At 39.3% G+C, this 18,815-nt stretch overlaps 1 protein-coding gene across 6 annotated transcripts in view; it reads right to left on the bottom strand.

The window, feature by feature from the left end:
• Window positions 1–18,815, bottom strand: part of LOC126272100 (speckle targeted PIP5K1A-regulated poly(A) polymerase-like) — a 192,614-nt gene that overhangs the window by 43,373 nt on the left and 130,426 nt on the right. For all 6 annotated transcript variants that reach the window (XM_049974683.1, XM_049974680.1, XM_049974684.1 and 3 more), the window contains one exon: window positions 9,881–10,045. In XM_049974683.1, the coding sequence (XP_049830640.1) occupies window positions 9,881–10,045 (165 nt within the window). The remainder of the gene's footprint in view (window positions 1–9,880; window positions 10,046–18,815) is intronic.

The raw sequence follows: 18,815 nt of genomic DNA, 5'->3' as shown, positions 1-18,815 counted from the left end.
ACACATCAATAAAAAATAGGTGACACTAAAAATGTAGTCGAATTAAATTGGGTGATGCTGAGGGAATTAGATTAGGAAATGAGACACAAAGGCAGCTGACGCAATCTGCCGAACGGCTTACACAATCTTGGCAGCGCGCCTGCCTGGCGCACAGCGGACGCGAGCGCCTAGAACAACTAGTGCTCGCGTCCGGGATAACACTCCGCCAGCAGGCAGAAATATTCTAAGTCCGACTCAAGGTCACGCGCGTTCGGACTTGTATATAAGCGAGCGAGCGCCGCGCAGCGGCTATGTCGCGCTGCTGCTGCTGCACAGGCAACTGCATTGAACGCTGCCAAGATGCCGTACAGAAGATATCGCCGCCATTCTAAAGAAACAGTCTACAAGACCATCGAGAACATCGAGTTTGCTACAACAGCTGGAGACAAGAAGAATCGTATTCCACTTAAGTCCGTCGCTGCTCAAGCCCTGCTTGATGGTCCTGCTGTTTTCTGTAGTTGCAGACTGAACTTTAGTTTAGTTATAAATGATTCATTTCGTCATGGCAACGGGTAGTTTACTGTAGCCATTGTTCGAGGAGGTACATTTGGGGAGCAAAATAACTGATGGTGGTTGAAGTAGAGAGATATAAAACGTAGACTGGCAATGGCAAGGAAAGCATTTCTGAAGAAGAAAAATTTGTTAACAATGAGTATAGATTTAAATGTCAGGTAGTCGTTTCTTAAAGTATTTGTATGGAGTGTAGCCATGTGTGGAAGTGAAACGTGGACGATAAATAGTTTAGACAAGAAGAGAATAGAAGCTTTCGAAATGTGGTGTAATAGAAGAATGCTGATGATTTGATGGGCAGATCACATAAGTAATGAGGAGATATTGAATAGAATTGGGGAGAAAAGGAGCTTGTGGCACAACTTGACTAGAAGAAGGGATCGGTTAGTAAGACATGTTCTGAGACATCATGGGATCACCAATTTAGTACTGGAGGGCAGCGTGGAGGGTAAAAATCGTAGAGGGAGACCAAGAGATGAATACACTAAGCAGATTGAGAAGGATGTAGGCTGCAGTAGGTACTGGGAGATGAAGAATCTTGCACAGGATACAGTAGCATGGAGAGCTGCAACAAACCAGCCTCAGGACTGAAGACCACAACAACAACATGACTCTGCATTTGGTGTATATTATTACATCATATGTTGCTGCAAAACGAAATTTAGTTAAGATACTGAATTTTTCTTTAGACTTGGGAGGTGGTCTCTGTCTATCTCCAGTCTCAAGAAAATCTTCACATGGATATGCAGATGGATATGTGTGTGGGTGTGTGTGTGCGAGTGTACACCTGTCCTTTTTTTCCCCTAAGGGAAGTCTTTCCGCTCCCGGGATTGGAATGACTCCTTACCCTCTCCCTTAAAACCCACATCCTTTCATTTTTCCCTCTCCTTCCCTCTTTCCTGACAAAGCAACTGCCAGTTGCGAAAGCTCGTAATTCTGTATGTGTGTTTGTGTGTTTTGTTCATGTGCCTGTCTGCCGGTGCTTTCCCGCTTGGTAAGTCTTGGAATCTTTGTATATACAGTTACTTACAATAATTTAACTGTGAAAAATATTATAAATTGCCTCCTGATCATGAAGGCAATTCCTCACTCTAAACCAAATAAATGTACAAAGGAAAGAAAATTTCATTTGGAAAAACTTTAGGATTATAAAAGAACACACCATTGCCAGCTTTAGTAAGCAATTACAGCTAGTGGACTGGTCTCCTGTGTATGCTGCAATTGATGTTTACTCAAAATTTAATATATTTATCAATGAAGTTACAAGTATTTTTGAAGAAACCTTTCCAAAAAAGTCTGTGAGAAAACTTGTTAAAATATGGAAACAAGCCTTGGATTACTAAAGGCATCAATATTTCTTGTAAACCAAGAAGAGAACTATATGCAGCAGCCAAGAGATTAAATGATCCCAGTAGGAGTATGCATTATAAACTTTACAATAAAGTTCTGAGTAAGACCAGACAAGCAGCAAAGAACATGTGCTTGAAGACAGAAACTGATTACTCAAGCAATAAAGTAAAAACTATTTGAAATTTTGTAAAGAAGGAAACAAAAGAAAAAATAAAAGTTTTAGTGAAAATATCCAAACGGAAAGTGAGGGTCATCTTGTTAGCAATCCAAAAATAGTTTCGGAAACATTAAACAAACATTTTTTAACAGTAACAGAAAAAATAGGTTTACTAGGCTCCATGAACCAAACCACAAATCGTTTGAAGCCAGAGTACCTAGCTCAGTACAACACATGGAGGTAACAAAAGTCACTGAAAGAGTCACTGAATCTCTGAAAAGTAAAAACTCTGCTGGGATTGACAATATTTGTAACAAATTATTAAAATGCTGCTGCAGCCACATAAGTATAGTCTTTTGCCACATTTTTGATGCATCGCTTAAGTAAGGAACAGTTCCTGAAAGGCTTAAGTATGCAGTTGGAAAACCACTGCATAAGAAGGGAGATAAGGCAGCTGCTAACTATCGGCTAATATCACTACTGACAAGTTTTTCAAAGGTTTTAGAGAAAGTAATGCATACCACGACAGCTAAGCTTCTCAGTGATTAAAATATCCTTAGTGAAAGTCAATTTGAATTTCAGAAAGGTTTGTCAACAAAAGATGCAATATTTGCTTTTGCTGGCAAAGTCGTGGAATGTACAACAAAAAACTGAAGGTGGTTGGGACTTTTCGTGACCTAACAAAAATGTTGAACTGTGTCAGTCGCCAGATTCTTTTACGAAAAGCTGCACATCTCGGTATAAGTGGTTCATCAGGGAAATGACTTGACTCGTACCTGTCAAATAGGAAACAGAAAGTTGTAGTGGATAATCGAAATGGAGTCCCATTATCTTCAAAATGAGATACCATCACATATGGAGTGCCCCAACCCCCAGTTCTGGCCCCCCTACTTTTTATTACCTTTATAAGTGATCTGCCTTTCTGTACGGAATAGTGTAGATTCACCATTTTTGCTGATGACACTACAGTACTTATTGAAATTCAGTAGATAAACTTGATGAAACAGCAAGTAAGGTTTTAAGTGAAACAGTGAATTGGTTTAACATTAATGGGCTTTCTTTACATTACACTAAAACAAACTACATTCAGTTCCACACAACATTCAAAGATGAAGAAATAGTAGTAAAAATAGGTGAGCAGGTGAAAACCAGTGTGAAACCTCAAAATACCTAAGCTTGCATATTGACAGCAAACTGAACTGGTCAAACCACATCCTGGATCTACGCAAAAGATTAAGTTCAGCAACTTACGCATTACACATTATTTCTTCTTACAGAAGTATGGAAACCATGAAGTCAGCCTATTATGGTTATTTTCATGCTATTATGGCATATGAAATTATATTTTGGGGTAATCAGTCACTGGCTAGAAAAGGGCTGTGTGCACAAAAAGGAGCCATGAGGATCATGTGTGGAGTCCATCGTAGAGCCACATGCAGGAATCTTTTTAAGAAACTTTGAATCCTTACATCCACTGTGCAATATATATTCTCTTTGATGTGCTTCATAAGGAAAGAGAAGTCCATTTTTAAACTGAATAGTATCATAGTCATGAGACAAGAAGAAAACATGATATCCACTATGAACAGGCAAATATAAGTATGGTACAGAAAGGAGTCCATTTCACCGGCTGTAAGATTTTTAACACCCACCCTTCAAGAATTAAGTGTTCAGTAGAAGATGAGCTCTTGTTTAAACAAACTATAAGGCAGTTCCTATTACAATGATCATTTTATATGCTGGAAGAGTTCCTGTGTGTGTGTGTGTGTGTGTGTGTGTGTGTGTGCGCACGCGAGTATATACCTATCCTTTTTTCCCCCTAAGGTAAGTATTTCCGCTCCCGGGATTGGAATGACCCCTTACCCTCTCCCTTAAAACCCACATCCTTTCGTCTCTTTCCCTCTCCTTCCCTCTTTCCTGAAGAAGCAATCATTGGTTGCGAAAGCTAGAAATTTTGTGTGTGTGTTATTTTATTGCGCCTGTCTACCGGCGCTTTCCCGCTTGGTAAGTGTTACATCACAAAATAATTAAGGTAAAGACATCCACCACTTCACTTTGAAGGGTACAGGAACAAAAAGATGATGAACAGTAAGAAATCCTTTGGTAAGTTTCAGTTGCAGCTGTTACTATTAAAAAATTGATAGGTTACATGATTCTACCAAAACTGCAACAGAATAGGTATTTTATTTTTGTGTGAGATGTTACCAATTTCTTATTTCAAAAAGCATCAATTAATGACCGATTTCTTTTCACGACAGGTTTAATTTTGCTTCTTTTGTCAAAACACAGAATAATTTGTGCAAAATCACGCTGCAGTAGCTGCTGTGACAAAATCCTGAAACAGGAATTGGTGTCAAGGGAGGTCAATAGCTTATGGAAAATCTCATTGTATCAGTTTACAGTAATAACAGAAAAAATTTAATGTTTTTCATACTAGCAAATTTTCTTTTCACTAGCTGTGCGTGACTCAAAATTACAGAACTAGTTGGAAAAAATAAAATAATAACTGCACCTTCTGCTACATTGCTGTAAATAAATTTCTGTTTGTTAACCAGATGGCAAAACACACTGTCCTTTGCATGCTATCATTGGCCAAAACCACGTTTCAGTATCTCAAACGGTTTATGAGATATAAGGGATGTTACGAATATTTCATTCCCACAGTCATGTGATCAGAAGTGAACATGCTACTTGAAATACATTATCTCAAGATTGCAAACCGTTAGAGACCTCCTTCAAAGTCTAAAGAAAAATTAAATATCTTAGCTAAGTTTCATTCACAGCAAACTATGCTATAATACACACCAAGCAAACAATCACAGAGATCCCTATTTCTCAATGCAACATTTTCGAATTTGTTATTTATGTAGGAAGTATTACAATAACTACGACCATTAACAAAACAATAGACATTTCAAAGTGAAGCTTTTTTTTTCTTTTTTACCATATAGATTCTGCAAATCTGCTTGAGAAAGAGTGCAGAGTATGTGCCTCAATTCTGTCAGGGCAGTGCCTCGTCTAGCCTGGCCCACTCTGGGTGATGTCACACTGAGTGCATTGTGGTCTTTTCTTTAGGTGGTGTGACAGAATAGGAATACAACACAGGTGAGCTCACTCTGCTGCATTCGGTGGGGGGAGGGGGGATGTAACATGTGGTGCACAATGACACAGAAGGAGACTGCTCTGGGATGTAGAAACTAAGAAAGAGTGAGACAAGGAGAGGAGGTTGTGACTGTAGAATGAAAATAGGGGAAATGGGGATGGGGATAGAGGTAGGAGCAGGACAAGAGCTAGTGGGCAGGAGGACTGCATGGTCAAAGAAATTGTTGTAAGAGCAAATTCCATCTATGTAGATCAAAGAAGCTGGTCCTGATATAGAGGATGGCACAGGCCGTGAAGCAGAAATTGAAGTAAAACATGATGTGCTTAGGAGCATGTTCCACTAATTGGTGCTCTTGACCACAGTTTGGCAGTGATCATTAATTCTGGCGGACAGTTGGTTGGTGGTCATTCCCACATGAAAGGCTGTGGAAAAGTTGCAGCTGAGGTAGTATATCAAATGATTGCTTTAATTGGTGGTCCTGCCTCTGACATGGTGGGTCTGGCATCTGTACCCTCCATGACGGTACAACCCATGTGTCTGGGCAGGAAAATTTCATTTAAATGATAACATGGCAAACAATATGAAATTGGAGGTTTTTAATGAGATAATGAAAAATCTGCTAGGCACCGGAAAACAGAATTTTTCCCTTTCGCCAGTTAATAGTGCCATAAATATGATGACATCAATGACAACTGACAGCTATTTGATGCTGAAATTAGTTCTTGATTTTTTCATCAGGGCTGATTGTGGCATTATAACCTAGTTTAAAGAAACAGTTCAGTTCCTATGTCAAAAAATAGGAATGGTCTAAACGGTGACTTTTCAATATCACTGATTTCTGTGAATGTTGCTTTTTGGTAACTGTTAATTTATTTGTGATTTATCACAATTCACAGTTAATCAATTCACAACTTGCACCCCTCCAAACTCCACAAATGCTATTTCTGCAGCTTATCACTGTATAAGTTGTACTGTGATTATAATAGAGGAAAACATTCCACATGGGAAAAATATATCTAAAAACAAAGATGATGTAACTCACCAAACAAAAACATTGGTATGTTGATAGAGACGAAAAACACACAAACACAAATTACAAGCTTTCGCAACCCATGGTTGCTTCATCAGGAAAGAGGAAAGGAGAGGGAAAGACGAAAGGATGTGGGTTTTAAGGGAGAGGGTAAGGAGTCATACAAATTAATGATATGAATATAACATGGGGAAACATTCCACATGGAAGAAATATATCTAAAAACAAAGATGCTGTAACTTACCAAACAAGAACATTGGTATGTTGATAGAGACGAAAAACACACAAACACAAATTACAAGCTTTCGCAACCCACGGTTGCTTCATCAGGAAAGAGGGAAGGAGAGGGAAAGACGAAAGGATGTGGGTTTTAAGGGAGAGGGTAAGGAGTCATACAAATTAATGATATGAATATAACATAGGGAAACATTCCACATGGAAGAAATATATCTAAAAACAAAGATGCTGTAACTTACCAAACAAGAACATTGGTATGTTGATAGAGACAAAAAACACACAAACACAAATTACAAGCTTTCGCAACCCACGGTTGCTTCATCAGGAAAGAGGGAAGGAGAGGGAAAGACGAAAGGATGTGGGTTTTAAGGGAGAGGGTAAGGAGTCATACAAATTAATGATATGAATATAACATAGGGAAACATTCCACATGGAAGAAATATATCTAAAAACAAAGATGCTGTAACTTACCAAACAAGAACATTGGTATGTTGACAGAGACGAAAAACACACACAAATTACAAGCTTTCACAACCCACGGTTGCTTCATCAGGAAAGAGGGAAGGAGAGGGGAATGCTGCAGAAACTTGTATCGTAAAGGAAAGGAGAAAAAGTAAAGTGAGAGCAGTGAAATAAAGTTACAGGAGTAACAAAAATGGAAAAGACAAAACTTGAAAATATTAGCAGCAGGGCACATGAAGACCCCTGCAAGAGAAGACTAAGGAAAAGAGATTAAAACGGTGCAGGCAAGTGAGCACAATTGATGAGACGAAGATGGAAAGGTTGAAGATGGAAGGGGGAGGGGGGGGGGGCAAGAATGAAGGGGAAGGCCAAGGGCACATGATTAAAAGGAGAAAATTGGGCTTGAGTAGAGACAGAGAGGTGGTGGAGTGAGGAAGATTGAGAAACTTGTGTTCCAATCTAGCCCTGCAGAAATGCATACTGGAAATTAGTGTGATAAGAGAACAGAGAAAAGAATCAAGGAACAGATTAGGGCAGGAAAATGCTGTATAATTACATCCGAAATGAAAAGGAAATAAGGTGCACAGGACATGTAATCAGGTGAATAGATGGAAGACTGAACAAAGAATCTTTCTGCTGGCTTCCAAGAGATAAGAAAAGACAATGGACAACCTGATGGACAAAATTTGTAAGTCAGCTGATGATTTCTTTGTAGAAAGGACACAGCATGTTATTTAGGATGGTGAGTCATCAACGTAAGTAGAAGTAACTTCAGGCATGCTCTAGAATGTGCTGATCACATTGTACATTGGACTGGGCAGATTTTATTAATAATAACCTCACATGTTTTGCAATGATTCAGTTACTATCATGAAGTACAAGCTGAAAAAAAGCTGCACGAATATCCAGCCGGAACATGTTAAAATTTAAATGTGGTGCAAAGACTGGTAACTTGCTTTAAATATATAGAAAAGTAAAATTTTGCACTTCCCCAAGTGAAGAAGAATGGTATCGTATCAGAAAGTAAAAACTGGAAACAGTCATCTCATACAAATAGCTTGCTGCGACAATTTGCATGAATATCAAACGGAACAATCAAACAGGCCTAGTCATAGGTAATGGAGGCTCAGACTTCGATTCACTGCCAGAATACTGGCTAAATGCAGTCAGTCTACTAGGAACAATGTTTATTAAATACCTGAGTGACACATCTTAGAATATTGTTAGGTGTTTGGGAATACCAAATAGAACTCACATGGACTGTTGCACATATTCAAAGAAGGGCTACGAGAACAACCACAGTTCTGTCTGAGACATATATGAATTGGTGGATGCCAATTAGCTTGTAAAAGCCTATTAACAAAGTTATATATAAGGGACATTCAATAAGTAATGCGACACTTTTTTTTCTCAGCCACTTTTGGTTGAAAAATGCAGAATTTATTGTGGGACATTGTTGAATATTCTCACTGCAGCTCCTGCAGTTTCCTGAAGTTCTGATAGGTGGTGGAGCTGCACATAGCATTCAAAATGGCATCTGTAATGGAGGTCCGTTCCAAACAGACAGCTGCCATTAAGTTTTTTTTTGCATAAAGCCAGAGCATGGCAGGTATTCAGAGGTGTTCGCAGAATGTCTACAGAGAGGTGGCAGTGGACAAAAGCACAGTGAGTCATCATCGCAGCAAGATTGTGCAAACCTGTCCGATCTCCCACGAGCCAGCCAACTGCACACAGCTGTCACTACTGCAATGTTGGAATGTATGAACACTCTCATTTGAGGTTAGTGATGAATCACAGTCAAACACCTTGCTGCCCAACTGGATGTTTCTTTTGACACAGTCATCTACCAGATGGGGTACTCAAACATGTGAGTGCCTTCTGGGTTCCTTGCTGCCTTACAAAAGACTATAAAGAGCAATGAAGGATCATCTGTGCTGAATTGCATGTGCATTATCAGACTGATTGTGATAACTCTTTGTTGAACATTATCAACGGCGATTAAATGTAGGTTCATCACTTCGAACAAGAAATACAACAATGGCAATCCACGGTATGGTGTCACATCACCTTTCCTTGGGGGAGAGGGGGGGGGGGGGGGTTGTTCAAAGCCACACCCTCAACCGGCAAAGCCATGGCAACAGTCTTCTGAACTCTGAAGGGGTTATCTGTTGGATGTCCTCCACCATGCTCCAAGGATCAAATCAGAAATGTGTTATGTTACCCTCAGGAAATTGAAGAAACGATTTCGGTGTGTTCGTCACCACACAAATAGAAATGAAATTATTGTTCTCCATCACTGCGCAATTCTTCCTCATCCAGCCAACAGCATGGATATTGCACCATTTGACTTCCATATGTCCAGCCCAAAGAAGAACACACTCCATGAGCAAGCAGTATTTGGATGACGGAGAAGTTAGTGATGCAGCATGACGTTGGCTCTGACGTCAAGCAGCAGAGTGGTACGATGCACACATATAGGCCCTTCCAGTATGGTTGTGTAAGGCAATTGCATTGAATGGGAATTATGTTGAAAAATAGGTTTTGTAGCCAAAAGGGTGGGGAATAATGTGGTGTATAGCAATCCTGAATAAAACCAAACTGCATTCAGAAAAAAATGTGTTGCACTACTTATTGAATGTCCCTTGTAATGTTAAGTGAAATATAGAGAAATATACTTCAGATTCCTATGTATTGAGCCTGCACAGTCTGTGAACACAAAATCAGACTAATTAAAGCATACACAAAGGCATTTCAGCATTCTTCCTTAACTACACATGCAATCGGAACGTGAAGAAATCCTAATGTGATACACTGCTTTGTTCCCTCTGTGATACATTTTAAAGTGGTTTCCACAGATCAATACCGATCTAAAACTTTTCTGATCATAAAAGCCTGTATGTATATATCATAGATATAATATCAAAACTCAAATGGTGTGTGCAGAGATTTCTTGGTTGCTAAATATGAAATGTAAAAAGTAATAAGAAGGTACCTGAAATACTCTTCAACAAGTTTGCTCAAAGAATCTGTATTTCTTGTAGTCATACATGGATTCCCAGGATCTGGATGAAGAATCTTCTGAATTGGTGGAAGTATTGGTTCTGGCAGTTGTTGCAAGAAAAACACGACCATCAGTGTAGCTGCATAGCTTGAGAACCTATAACAGAAATAAACTTGAAAAGACACAAATATATGTTTGGAGCAACACAAGATTAATATCAAGAACGAGATTTTCAGTCTGCAGTGGTCTGTGCACTGATATGAAATTTCCTGGCAGATTTAAACTATGAGCTGGACAGAGACGCAAACTCGAGAGCCTCGTCTTCTGCAGACAAGTGCTCAACGATGCAGCGACCCAAGAATGGCTCACAACCCATCCTCACAGCTTTACCTGCACCAGTACCTAATCTACTACCTTCCAAACTTCACAGATGCTCTCCTGTGAAACTTGCAAGACTAGCACTCCTGGAAGAAAGGATACTGCAGAAACACGGCTTACCCACAGCCTAGGGGATGTTTCTAAAATGACATTTTTATCCTACAGCAGCATATGCGCTGATTTGGAGCTTTGTTGCAGCTTAAAACTGTGAGCCAGACTGAGGCTTGAACTCGGGGACCTTTGCCTTTCATGGGCAAGGGCTCATCTGACAGAGCGACTGAAGCATGACTGATGACCCATCCACACAGCTTTACTTCCAGCAGTACCTCATCTCCTACCTTAAAAACTTCACAGCAGCACTTGCTCGTGAAAGGCAAAGGTCCTCGGTTGAAGTCTCGGTCTGGCACACAGTTTTACTCTGCAAGGAAGCGTCATATCAGTGTACACTTCGCTGCAGAGTGAAAATGTCCTTCTGTAAACAACTCCCAGGCTATGGCAAAACCATATCCCCACAATTTTCTTCCTTTCAGGACTTGTAGTTTTGCAAGTTTCACAGGAAAGGTTCTGTGAAATCTGGAGGGTAGGAGATGAGGTACTGGTGCAAGTAAAGCTGTGAGGATGGATTGTGTAAACACCTGCCCACAAAAGGCAAATGTCCTGACTTCAAGCCTTGGTCAGGCACACAGTATTAATCCACTAGCAAATTTCAAGATCAATATCATTTAGAAGCAGAAATACCACTTGGACAGTTGTCATCATCACCATCATCATCATCATCATCATCATCATCATCACCACCACCATCATTAACATCACTGCCACCATTATCATAATCATAACTGCCTGAAACTTCATAGAATTGATATAAAACTCTTCTCAACAGGTGAGGCATTTGGAAGTCTTCTGGGGTGATTCTAACATGTAATTCTGAATTACACCATTATTCATATGTATCGAATGTATATAAGTAGAGCACTTCCTTTCTTCCAATCAAAAAGCAATTCTAACTCCCTTCATAGGAATACATTTATATAGAGATATCGTCATCCCTAGGAGGGATTACATTTAACTCAGTAACATCTCTGTGCTTTCCTGCAGTTTCAATCAGTTGGGTGGCTCTACTGTGCTTCATCTGTGTAACTAATACCTGTCAAATATCATAAAATATTTTAAATTACGAAAAATTGGAGCAACAAAAATTTACTTCTGCTCTGACTGTGAAACAGCATGGGCATTAAATCAAACAATACATGTACAGTGCAGAAATCACATCATTACTGTAATCAAACTGCATCACTGTCATGACCACCACCACCACCACCACCACCACCACCACCACCACCACCTCCCTTCTAAGTATTAGGGCTATAATCCATTATGGTCTCACCGAGAAGTTCTCCTGCCATCTTTGTATTGGTTAACCTAGTATCTTACATTGTTGGGCTGGTAGTGTAACATGGATAATGGGACCCCCTTTGAGCTCATTCACAGTAAACATTTTCTCTTGTTGTTTTGGTAGTTCTGAATATAATATGCAGTGGGTTCTATTTGAAGTTGCTTCAACACATCTCCATTCTGTTTGTGATCACATTTGGTTTTAAAAAGCTGCTTGTCTCAAAAATTTCATTTCACAGGGTGTAGGTCTTTTTCCATCTTTTTGCCTTCATTGCCTAGACTTCACTGCATTAACACAACATAGATTTTGCTATGATCTTATAGAGGCATATTCTGATGTGGTTCAGGAACAGGGAATGTTTCATTACACTACTAATAATGCTAATTGTTTTTTCATGTCTTGTGATTTTTTCAGCTAGGTATGTTTTTTTAACAAAGGATAATTTATTGTTTTTGCACATCTTGGTTTTTTTTCCGGCTAAGTCTGTTTCTTATATAAAGGATAGTTAATAGCCTAAATATTTGAATGTGTTCACTCTTTCTAGAATTTTATTTTCAAACAGATCTTACTTTTTACTGGGTATTTCCCACAAAAAGTCATAGTTTTTGTTTTTCCAATGTTGATGTCAATGCTGTATTTCTTAGACACAATTTATAAATTGTACGTCATCCTCTGAAGATGCTGAAAAAAGTAAAGCATCTTGGTTTCTGGTTCTGTTGACCTGAATGAAGCTGCATGCATTTGTATCTACTCTTGGGTGATTTTATTCATAAAAATAATAAACTAGAGTGGTGAAAGACCACATCCCTGTTGTACTCCTGCACGTATTCTGCCACAAACTGATTTGTTCTCTTTATTGACAGATTAAATTTGTTCCATAAATTTTGTACATATTATTAATAAGTTTCTGAGGAATGTGATCAACTTTTAGAATCTGTAATAATTTGTTTCTTTTGACTTTATCAAAAGCTTTTTTGGAGCTAATGAAGGCAATATGTTTTTCTAGACTGAATTTTCCTATTTTTTCTATTAGCAATTTCAATGAAAAACAGCCATCTTACATATTGAAAGACATTTTGCTCGCTACCCATGACGTGTTGGTAGTATCTGCACAACTTGTTTTTGATGACGCTGGCAAAAATTTTATGTGCCAATTTCGAATTTATCATAATTTTTTAGGTCTGCTTTTTTGAAGATAGGAACATTAATTGATTTAGTTCGGCTCTCATACATCATCTCCTGACCAGATCATATTTATTACGTTTAGGAATCTGTCCATAAATGACTTGCTTGAATATTTCAACAGTTCTAGACTGAACCTTCTGCTGGGGCTTTATCATTATTTTTATAATACTTCTTTAAGTTCACAGTCAGAGATGGTTTCTCTGAGAAGTCCTCTGGAAGCTGGATTGTAAGGGACTCTAATATTTGTTAGCATAGACTCTGAAAGTACTTCAACCATTTAAGTAAAGGGATAGGATTCACTTCCACATTTTCTTTCATCTCACTGTTTATTTTTTTAATAATTTTGACCATCCGTGGATGGGGTCTGTAAATTTCTCTTTTAGTGATTGAGAGTCTCTTTACATTCTGATTCTGAGTAGGAAGAACTAATCATCTTGTTTAGTTATGTAACTGTTGTGGCTGTTTTTATTCAAACACACATTGCATTATTAGCCGAATTTTTTGGAGTATTTTCAACTGTCACAGATTTCTGAAGAACAATTATCATCTAGTCACAGAGAAGAAAGGATTAAGGGATGTACACTGATTCTGAGTGGTGGTTTGGGATTATGAGACAAGATTACCCACTCTGGCTATTATAAAATTCAAACATTGGAAATGAGTGAAGAGCAAACATTTTGAGTATCACAGCATATGTCGTTAAACTCTATATTGGTAAACAAATGCATTAGTTTCATAAATCTGGAATACTGTTACTCAATAAGATATATGTTTTAACATTATTTAACTATGGTACATAATTGTGTTACATCTTTTTAACTTCACTCTTAATATAATTTCTATGACATAGTTTTTGCTTGTACATTCAGTCACAAAACTTTACTATAATTATTATTAAAAAGCAAACCTAAAATAACAAATTTAAAGAAATAATTCTTAATTAATATGTCTGAAAACAAATTCATGATGTGTGACTTTGAAAAAAAACATAATGAGCGCTTCTTGAATTTACGTTGTTTGATAGCATGACCTCTTTTTAGTATGATATTTTATGAAACGAGTTTCAGTCTTAGATGCAGAATATGATCCAGATGAGCACAGGATCATATATTTCTGATGGCAATCAGTGTCATATAAATCTATATTTACTGAAATAGACCTTCTACAGCCTTTCTATTAACATTATTCACGTGTACAGAATGATGCTCTTAGTCACATCAATGTATCATAAAAATTATTGTTTTTCACTGGTGACCATATGCAAATGCTGAAGTTAATCTTAGCTATGATGACATGTCAATATCTACTTTGCTGTACCATCATCAGAATTGTATAGCTAATGGCTTTCGACTGCAAGTCCTTACATTGTTTGCTTATTAAGCATCAAGGGATTGTGCCACACATTTATTTACCGAGAGCTCTATTACGTTTCATTTTCCAAAATTGTAGGTATGAAGTTGGTGGCCTTGAATTGTCTGTCTGTTTGGTTAGTGCAGAGATGTGTACGTATGCTGTGACAGATACATTTGTGAAATACAGTATGATATTGTGTAAGAAATACATTTGTAGACAGTTCTGGAAGGTAGCACTTGTCTTGAAGGTTTTAGCAAGGTCTTCAGCACAGTGGAAGAAGAACTGCTCGTTCCTGCTGATTGCCATCCACATGTAGTTAGAAATGGGAGAAGCTTTTCGGTGTGGAAGAGATGGGGCCTATCAAATGTGGGAACTATTCCTCCAACCCATATTTTGCCCCTGCTGATTTCCATGGCCACCATACTCATTAACCCCTCTCTTACATCCACCCTCATCCCTGATTATGTTCATTGTGTGATATCACCCTGGCAGGGTTGATGGAAGAGTCAGATAATTGGCAGAAGCCATCAACCATGGGCACTCGCATGTCACCCTCCTATGCCAATCTGTTAGTGTACCACCTAGAAGAGACGTTTCTAGTCTCCCAAAATGCCAAACTATTAGTCTGGTTCAGGTTCAAAGATGCTATCTTCATGATCTGACACCCTATCTCATTTCTTCACAGCCACGCATTCTCTCCCATCCGCTTCACCTGGCCCTTCTTAACCCTGCATGCCACCTTCCTGGACACTGACCTCCTCCTCTCTGAGGGCTCCATTCGCACCTCTGTTCACATTAAACCCAACAATTAATAACATTAGCTGCATTTCGACAGCAGTTATCCCTTACACACCAAAACATCCCTCCCGTACAGCCTGGCTATCTAGAGTTGGTGTATCTGCAGTGACAGAACTCCCTTGCCCAGTATGCTGTGGGCCTCACCAAGGCCTTCACAGAGAGGCACTATGCCTCAGACCTAACCTGTAAACAGAACTCCTGTGTCATTTCCCCACACACCCTCAATCCTACAACTACCCCCAAGAACCAGCCACAAAGGAGTGCCCCCTCTGGCACCCTACACCACTCCAGACTGGAACAACTGAACCAAATTCTTTGCTAGGGCTTTGATTACCTATCATCATACCCTGAAATGTGGCTCATCCTATTCAAAATCCTTCACTTCTCCAAAATAGTGTTCTGTCGCCCACCCTACCTATACAAAGCCCTAGTCCTCTCCTATGCCACTCCCAATACCAACCCCTTGCCACACAGATAATATCCCTAAGGAAGACCCATGTGCAAAAACTACCCAATACACTCATGCAGCACTTGCTATTCCAGTCCTGTCACAGCCTCGTTCTACCTCATAAAAGGCTGGGACAGTGTGAAAGCAGCCACATCTTATACCAGTTCTGCTGGAACCATTGTAAAGGCTTTTATATTGGTGTGATTACCAACCAGCTGGTGGCAGGATGAACGGCCACTGCCAAGCTGTGGCCACGAACAAAGCAGACCACACTGTGGCACAACATGCAGCTGAACATAAAATGCTTTATTTCAATGACTGCTTCACTACACAAGCCAGCCTGATCCTCCCCTACAATACAAGCTTTTCTGAACTGCACAGGTGAGAATTATCCTAACACATTCACCTCTTCTGAAAGTATCCCAGCCTCAACTTACAGTAAAATATTGTCCCCACACCCTCCACCCAACAGTTTCCACCTTCTCTGTGTCCTATCACCTCCTACCTATTCTCGTCACCCACTAATTATGTGCCACCCTCTGCCAATGCACCAGCCCAACTTTCCTCTTTCCCATTCCCCTCCCTCCTTTTTCACTCCCCATTCACCCCCTCCACCACCCTTTTGCACAGCCTCTCGATGCTGCACTTGTTGGCAGTCTAGTCCTTGCACGTTCCATCAGAAAATGTTCTTCTCCTCCCACTGGTATAATGCTATCCGATAACCTTCCCCGCCCTCTCCAGATTATCGCTTCTGTTCTACATGACAGAATTGTGAAAGTTTGGGGGGGGGGGGGGGGGGGGGAGGGGGGAGAAAGAAATAATTTAACTATGTTTTGTTTCATCACATCAATGCAGGATCTAACTTTGTTAAATAAAGTATAGCAAAAATTATTATTTTGCAGATCAAATGCCAACTGATACCACCTGAAAACAAGAGCTAAAACTGCAGATTGCATCTTATAATGCTAACATTTATTTGTGGTTCATTATGGATGTCAATTAATTTTTTCCACATTCTAATTGTGGCTATAATGAACTGGATGTTTATGACATATGCTGTATCTTTCCTTCCAACAATGAAATAATGCTGCTGCATACATGTATATAAAAAGAGAAATCTGACTATTTGCATCACTTCTCACAGTATATAGCAGAAACAGTCTGTCTGAGCTGCACAAGCACAGAAGAAAGTGTGATCAACTACCATGGACTCGCTGCTCAAACAATCCAATGCCTATTTACACTAAATTTGTAAGCAGCAGAAAACACGCACATTAGGCAAGCTAGTGGCTCCTTATTCAGGCAGAATACTTCAAGGGGAAGAAAGAATGGCAAAGGAAAAGGACTGGAGAGGTCTAGGAAAAAGAGTAGATTTTGGGAAGGTCACCCAGAACTGCAGGTCAGAGGAGACAGGATGAGAAGAAAAGACTGATTGTTGGGGACTGTATCGAACAAGATTTGAAAACCTGGGAGCTTAAAGTTGGAAGACAGGGTAATATGCAAGACAGAGATTACTGCTTAAACATCGTGCATGAGTTAATAAGCATGAAAAACTACCGTATTTACTCGAATCTAAGCTGCATTTTTTTCTGGTTTTTGTAATCCAAAAAACCGTCTGCGGCTTAGAATCGAGTGCAAAGTAAGCGGAAGTTCTGAAAAAGGTTGGTAGGTGCCGCCACAACTAACTTCTGCCGTTGAATATATGCAGCGCTACACAGGCATGCTTTGCAGGCACAAAGATAAATACTGGTGCCAAAATCTCTGTATCAGTACATACAAATAAAGAAGGTGGAAGACGAGCTTTTTTTCTCTGCCCTAAGTTTCAACCACTGCATTTTCATACATTATCCAACGAAGTAAATATAAATTCCGTATAGTTCATCTTCGAATGTAGCAGCATTTCAATGTACTACGAAAATCCGAATGGCAAGACTGTTTGGGATGTGTGTCAATATGGCCAACTCTACGTTCTGAATTTTTTCCTACCTGTGAGAAGAGATGGTTGCTGATAGGAACTTTTATGAATTGTGAATCACATACAGTGTTCTCTTCACCATAAGAATAATACGAATATAAACTTTTTCCATGTATTGTTTTGCATTTGCTGCTATCTGATTTAAATCCTGACTGCCTAATAAACTAAGAAACTAGTGTGAGACAGCAGCAAATGCGGAAGAATATAAATATCATGTCATGTTTATATTCGTATTATTCTTATGCCTAATAATGATACAGTCAGAAATGAAGCAATGCTATTGACTAGATTTTTAAATCTAAGATGACTCTAATTTCTGTAAAGAATGTTATGTACTAAAGAGGCGTCTGCAAAGATTTTCAAATGGAGAAAATTTTTCGCTAAACTCTCGTTCAGAACATCTTCTATCATACGCAGTCTATTATTTGGTTCTTGTTGATCATTATGAAAAAAAGCAGCAATGTAAGTAAGAACAAATAGCAGTCTCTTGCCATTGTTTCGCTAATAAGACGATTCCTCTCCTTTTTTTAAAAAAAATTGTAAGCGGCGGTAGCGTGCACAAAAGCAAGCCATGCCGCGAGCGGCGACAGGCCATAAACACTCACTATCAGAATGCGACAAACAGTGCATGACACAGTACAGTAATGCATTTTTAGCTTAGAGTGACGTACACACCTATAACAAAGAGAATGGCACTTATCAGATCAAAGAAAAATAAGCAATCAATTCAAACCAGACGAAGCATGTGAAAAAGGAAGGGTACCCGTATAAATACGGAAGGAGCACCTTACGCATAGCAATGGCTACCTGGTAAAGCTTAACTGCTAAGCTTACGACTCGAACCAAACTACTGTAGCTGTATCGTCATTCATTTGACCTAAATTGTGTCTCATATTACAATGGACCAACTTTGTTTCGATTTGGAGGTGCGGCCTAAAACTTTTCTCCCCCCTTGAATTTCGAGTCTCAAATTTCAGGTGCGGCTTAGATTTGGGATTTTTTTTTTTTGTTTTCCTTGATTTCGAGTCTCATTTTTCAGGTGCGGCTTAGATTCGAGTGCGGCTTAGATTCGAGTAAATACGGTACGTGCACTGTATGTAACAGAGGTGGGAGGGGGGTGGTGAAAAATAGACGAGTAACACAGTGAAAGATGCAGAAAACAAAAACAGACTGAACAAAGGAGTAACTACTTTGAAGAAATGCTGAGACAGAAGAAGTTACCGTAAATTACGGCCAGGTGGGTGGCAAGAACCAAGGACATGTTGTGACACTAGTTCCCACCGACAGAGTTCAGAGAAACTGCTGGCTGGAGGAAGAATCCAGATGCCTGCGGTGAAACAGAAATCGAGATCACGATTGTCATGTTGTAGAGGATGCTCTGTAACAGGATATT

The sequence above is a fragment of the Schistocerca gregaria genome, chromosome 5, assembly GCF_023897955.1.
Source record: "Schistocerca gregaria isolate iqSchGreg1 chromosome 5, iqSchGreg1.2, whole genome shotgun sequence".
Lineage (NCBI taxonomy): Eukaryota > Metazoa > Arthropoda > Insecta > Orthoptera > Acrididae > Schistocerca > Schistocerca gregaria.
Note: the sequence above shows the minus strand (reverse complement) of the source record. Positions and strands in the feature narration are given on the sequence as shown.